The sequence below is a fragment of the Mesitornis unicolor genome, unplaced genomic scaffold (assembly GCF_000695765.1).
Source record: "Mesitornis unicolor isolate BGI_N332 unplaced genomic scaffold, ASM69576v1 scaffold5929, whole genome shotgun sequence".
NCBI lineage: Eukaryota > Metazoa > Chordata > Aves > Mesitornithiformes > Mesitornithidae > Mesitornis > Mesitornis unicolor.
Genome location: NW_010209125.1, coordinates 1 through 5,543, shown reverse-complemented (window position 1 = coordinate 5,543; position 5,543 = coordinate 1). Strand labels below are relative to the sequence as shown.

The 5,543-nt window shown below is 55.4% G+C and overlaps 1 protein-coding gene across 1 annotated transcript in view; it reads right to left on the bottom strand.

Moving 5' to 3' along the window:
- DPP7 (dipeptidyl-peptidase 7) overlaps positions 1–5,432 on the bottom strand; it is a gene marked incomplete at its 5' end in the record, with an annotated part of 23,971 nt that extends 18,539 nt beyond the window's left edge. The window contains 3 exons of the mRNA XM_010192767.1: positions 36–624; positions 830–908; positions 5,296–5,432. Of these exons, the coding sequence (XP_010191069.1) occupies positions 36–624; positions 830–908; positions 5,296–5,432 (805 nt within the window). The remainder of the gene's footprint in view (positions 1–35; positions 625–829; positions 909–5,295) is intronic.
- Positions 5,433–5,543: the final 111 nt, after the last annotated feature.

The following is a 5,543-nucleotide window of genomic DNA, read 5'->3' as shown; positions in this document are numbered from 1 at the left end:
ATCCCGCCTCCCCCTCCGTGAGCACCGGACCGCACCGGCCCGGCCGTGGGATCCCCGGGCAGCCCGGTCACATGATCCCCGGCGTGCCGGCATCACGTGGCGCCCTCTCATGTGACCAGGCGAGCGCAGCCATGTGTCCTGCGGGGCGTTCTCCGGGGCGGCCGTTCCTGCACGGTCTCGGGGTGCTGCGGGAAGGGCCGAGCCGGACCCTACGGGGGTGTAGGAGGTTGGGGTAGAAGCATCAACATCGATGCTGGCCCGGGTGTTGAGGTGGAGCAGGGGAGTGAGGGGCCTGTGGGGGTGCCGGGCGATGAGGCGGCTGGCGGGTGTCGTGTGCCCCCCGAGGGGCCGTGCCGTGCCTCGCCTCGCAGCTCCCGGTCTCACAGCAGCCGTGGTGTCCGTGCTGACTGGTCTTCCCTGCTCTGGTTTCGGTGCCGGCAGCCCAGCCACCGCGCCGTCCCCGCAGATGTAGGGGAACCGCTGGCAGAGGACGGGGTGGTTCCACTCCGGTCCCACTGCTGGCCTCTGCTGTTCAAACCTCTGCAGCATTTGTCTCCTGGTGCTGAATCGGTGCTGCCGTTTGCAAGGAAAGGTCCCTTTCAAGGCGTGTTTGAGAAGGAAGAGCTGGGGAGGAGTGAAAGCTCAGCCCAGCCAGCACAGGGACCCATGGCAGCTTGGCTCAGCACCAAGTGGAGGTGAGGGAAGTGGGAAGGTAGCACAGGAGAAAATAGAGGTGAGGATCCATGGTGAGGTTTGTTGGTTTGTGGCCACCTTTGTGGCTCACCACGGAGCGGTTTGTGAGGGAGAAGGTCTGGAGGATGCCCCTTACCCTCAGCGGGAGGATGTCAGCGTGTGACATGAGCAGAGCGTGTCCCAGTAGTGGTGGTTTGCTGGTGACCCTGGGCATACTGGGGAGAGAGGGCGCTGACGCTGCTCTGAGAGCAAGTGGGGAGCAGCATGAAATTGTTTAGTGGGTGATTTCTTTTAAGTTGTTGGCTCCAGAGGGAGACCCCAGCAGATACCCTAAGGGCATGCAGCCCTGAAGGCAAAGAGGAATGGAGAAAGTTGCATTGCAAACTGGACAGGGCTGAAACTGCTAATATGGTTGTGAGTAAACTCAGCAGTGCCTATGACCTTGATCTTGTTATGCCAAGTGCTGTATAAACATGCAATAAAAGGCTGCTTTTACCCCAAAGGGTCAGTGCTTCGTCAGCTTATTCAAAATGTTGCATATAGAGGAAGGGTTTTATCTTACTGAAGACCAACGGAGCTGCTAATAGGGAGATTTAAAGGATGTGGCCATGTGTGGGAAGCAGAATTTCCACATCTGCTGTTGCCTTCTTCAACCACGGAGTGGCAAGCAAAGCAAAGCATGCGAGATCGGTCTGGTTGTGGCTGTCAGGAGGTAACGAAACCAGGCAGAAGTCAGGTCCAGCCTGGCTTGGGTGAGGAAAGAGCAGCACCAGGCTCCAGTGATGAGTGCGTGGCTCTGTTCAGGGCTTCTCCAGGGCTGATTTTTCACTCGGGTTCCTGCTGGAGAAGGTACAGAGACCCTGCCTGCCGCTCGTCTGAAACGTGCGTAAGGTTGATCCCTGGTGGACTGGTCACTTGATTGAAAAAATGGGTTTTATTGTGTTAGGGCTTAAACAGTGTTATGCTTTCTTTATTAATTTAGTAGACTGAAAATTCTATACTCAGAGGAGTTCTGAGCTGTATTTCAATGATGTTATTTTTGATTTAATTTTCTGCACTCCCAGGTTTGTGCTTCCAGCGAAGTGTTCATTGTAATGAAGACTTTGAAATTCCTGATTCTGGGGGGACGTTGTTTTTAAAACTGGTTCAGCTTGATGCCATTGAGCAGGATTTCTCTCTGCAAAGGGTGAGGCTCAAGCAACTTTCTTCCCACCTCTCCAGACAGGAGAAGGCTGTGCCACAGGAGGCTCTTCTGCTTCATAAACCACTTCAGACAGGTTAGTTTAAGATGTTGAACTGATACAAAGAAAACTAGACACGTTTGCAGGAAAAGATTTGCCTTTGCAGTGGGGAGGAGAGGCTGGAACCGCTCCTGGGAGTGGATCCTGCGCAGGCTGAGGGGGAAGGATGTGCAGCAGCACACGCAGCAGGATTAAGATCTTATTTTTAGACTACTGCTTATCTAAATTTTGTCCCAAAGAGCTTTGTGGAGTTAGCAATGGCTGCGAGGTGTGTAATCCAGGGCTTTAGGGGAAGAAGAACAGATTTGTACTGATTGCCAAGCTTTAGGAAGAGGTTGGAGAGATCCATGAGGTGACATGGGCAGAAACATTTGTCCTGGGGTAAAGAAATGGTTTTTCATCAAAACCCTTTGTGTAAACCAATCCTAATAAAATAATGGCATTAAAAAGGCTTTTAGTGTCTTCAGAAATTAAAATGCTTGCTGGTGGATGGGACAAAGAGCCAAAGGCTTTCCAAGATCTGAAGAGAGAAAGAAATGGTCTGGTTTTGTTCCTCCCCTGTCAATAATACTGAGCTAATCCAAAGATACTCAACTGAAAAGGCAAGTCCCTGTCTGGTGGTGCTTTCAGGCTGTCAGCCCTGGGCAGCTCCAGCTGGACCAGCTCCTTCAAATCTCCTTGGCCTTAGTGGTTTGTCAGAGCCAGAGGTTCTTGGAGTGACCTCTGGACCCAAACAGTGCAGTCTTGTGTTTCTAAACGGCTACGTTTGTATTTTGCGTATTGATTTAAAATTATGGAAACCCTTCTTCCATCCGCCCCAGGTTAACCGAGTTCTTGTTCTGTGAAAGTGGAGAGATCAGCACCTCTTGCTTGAATAACCTGTGGTGCTGCACTGCTTCTCCGTGGATCCGTTTCTGCTGTCTGTGCCAGCTGAAGAACGGCCACTGTCAAAGTCCTGTGGGCCCAGCTGGCAGGGATGTTCAAATGTATTGAAAGAGGAGAGGTTAAGCATAAAGTCAGCTATAAACCACCTTATCACAGAGTCACAGCATGTCAGGGGTTGTCAGGACCCTCTGGAGCTCCCCCAGTGCAAGCCCTGCCAGAGCAGGATCACCAGAGCAGTCACACAGGAACACGGCCAGGGCTTTGGGTGTCTCCACACAAGGAGACTCCACAGCCTCTCTGGGCAGCCTTGCACACAGTAACTGTGTAACTTCAGTTTTCCTCTTTGGAGCCAGTCTGATCTCTGTATGTTCATTTTAAACGATTCCCAGAGCAATGGGTTCAAGCGATGCCTGTTGGTGTTTGCTGTGTAACTCCTGAGCGGTGCTGAATGGGAGTGCAGCCTCCCTGGCCCCCCTGCCTGCTGCAGAGCTGCCTGGCTCCCCTTCCCTCTGCTGCTCTGGCAGCGTGGAACCGCAGCAAGACTTGGAGCAGTCTTGCTGAGAGTGAGGATGTGGTGTATTTGGACACTCCATCCTCTCCCTTGCTTTCAGGTGACAGCCTGGGAGCATCCCCTGGGACAAGAAAATGCAGCTTTATTCTGGAAGAGGTCCCTGTGCTTCAGCGCGTGGAGCAAGTGGAGAAAAATACAGGAGAAGGTGGTCAAGGATTCGACAAGGGGAGGACTGGACGTTGGTCTGTGTACTGCAGAGGCCAAAAAGCGGTGGAGGTGGGAAGCTGGCCCTGCAATTGCAGCAAGGCCAAGGTTTCCTGGTCTTGTGTATGCCCAGCTTGGAGCTAGAAGGGGGCACCCCCTCCCCAATCAGGTGCTTGTCGTGGTCCCTCCCAGGCATGGGTTTGTGCTGCTGGGTAAAGAGCAGGACCAGGGAGCTGAGCCAGCTGGAAAAGAGTTTCCCTTTCCTCCCGTTGAGTTAATTTTCTGAGGGATTGATCCAACTCACAAGACAGTCAGGGCTGACGGGAGGGCAGGGGCCACTGAAGCAGGCTCAGGGTGCAGCCTTGCCTCTGAGCAGCAGCTGGATTTCGGCTGGATCGTAGCCCAGGAAGACACGGTAGGACAGGGCCTTTAGCTCGCAGTGTGTGCTGACGAGGGGCACATGGGGGGAGTGACGAGGGAGCCATGCAGCAGAGGATGCGATGTGGCAGGCTGCAGCGTCTGGCCTCCCTGCAGAGCTTACGCTTACCCTAATCATTTTTTGGCCTGGTTGTCGTCAGAGGAAAGGTTTGACCTTGTCTTTTGCTGCTCCTATCCCTGGAAAGCACTGGGTGGATGTTCCCAGGGCTGCGCTAGCTGCTGCTTTGAGCCAGAGCTCAGCGTGGCAGCACTGGAGGTACAAAGAAGCCGTGTCCCTGAGGAGTGCAGCGCGGTGCTGAGCCTTAGACGCAGCTTGTGGTTTGTGCCGGCCGGGTGACCGAGCGCTAACGTCAGCCAAGGCAGAACGTGCAGCAGCCTCCTGATAAGATCCTTTGGTAGCGGTGGCACCGTGACCTTCATGAGGTGGCTGCCCGAGGAGCGATGTGGCTGCAGGAGAGCCTGGCCCTGCTGGCATTGCTCTCTGCATGTCTGTGCCCTGTGCCAGCTCTGATGCAGGTGCATCAGGAGAAGGGGGTCTGTGACACCCCTAAAATGAAGTTTCCTGCTGTATCTGGCTGTCTTTGCTCCACCTGATTTCATTCTTCATGGAGGAAGCCAGGAGGCTGGTTAATCCCTCTGCAGAGGGAATTTGAGGACCCTCACCCATGGAGCTGCTCCAAGCATCTCCCCTGCAGCCAGCATCGCTGCTCCTGTGCTTCCAACTGCAGCAGCGGGGCACCCCTGGGGAGCTGTAGGGCCAGAGAGGAGGGCAGGGGGCCGACTGCCCCTTCTTGCCCCTGCTGTTCGGTGGGGACAGGAGTGCTGAGGAGGGGACATGGTGCTGCACACACGGCTATCCTGGACCACACCAGTCCCTTGTGCAGCACAGATGCATCTGGCAGTGTCTGCCCAGCCTCCCTTGTCACCAGCTGCCTTCCTCCAGTCCCAGCTGCCCCCTGCTCCTGCGTGACCCAGATTTGTGTTTGTCTTGTCCTCGTCAAATAACCTAAACGGGTGCTCTTGTGCTGGGGTTGCTGTAACACGCTGGGCACCCTCACCCTGCATCGCAGCAGTATTTGTATTGATGGGTGCCCGTTGCACAAGTGAGGGGGGATTATGACCCTGCTCCTGCCCCGTGGGTCTGGGGAGAGCTGGACCGCATGGTGAGGGGTGCTGTGTGGGTGCTCTCTACGAGCACCCTCATCCCATGGGGCAAGGGACGGGACAGCAGCGGGGAGAGGAGGCAGAGCTGGAGGGGAGGTGAGAAGCCTTGGTCAGAGATGGGAATAGAAAACGTTTTATTTTCTCACGCTGAGGTCTCACCTGACTCGGTGCAAGTACTGGAAGTCCCGGTGCCAGGATTTGTCGCCATTAACAGCCCGAGGTCCCACAGCGGCATCCCTGTGAGACAGATCTGTGCGCTTGCGGCTGAGCTGCTCTCGGGAGCCCGGATTCCTGACCTGGAGGAGAGATGGGGAGGGGGGCAATTGGGGTCGCCCGTGCTGCGCCTCACGGAGGATGCTGGGCGTGGGGAGCGCCGTGGGGCGGCCGGTGCAGAGCCGCACGCTGGA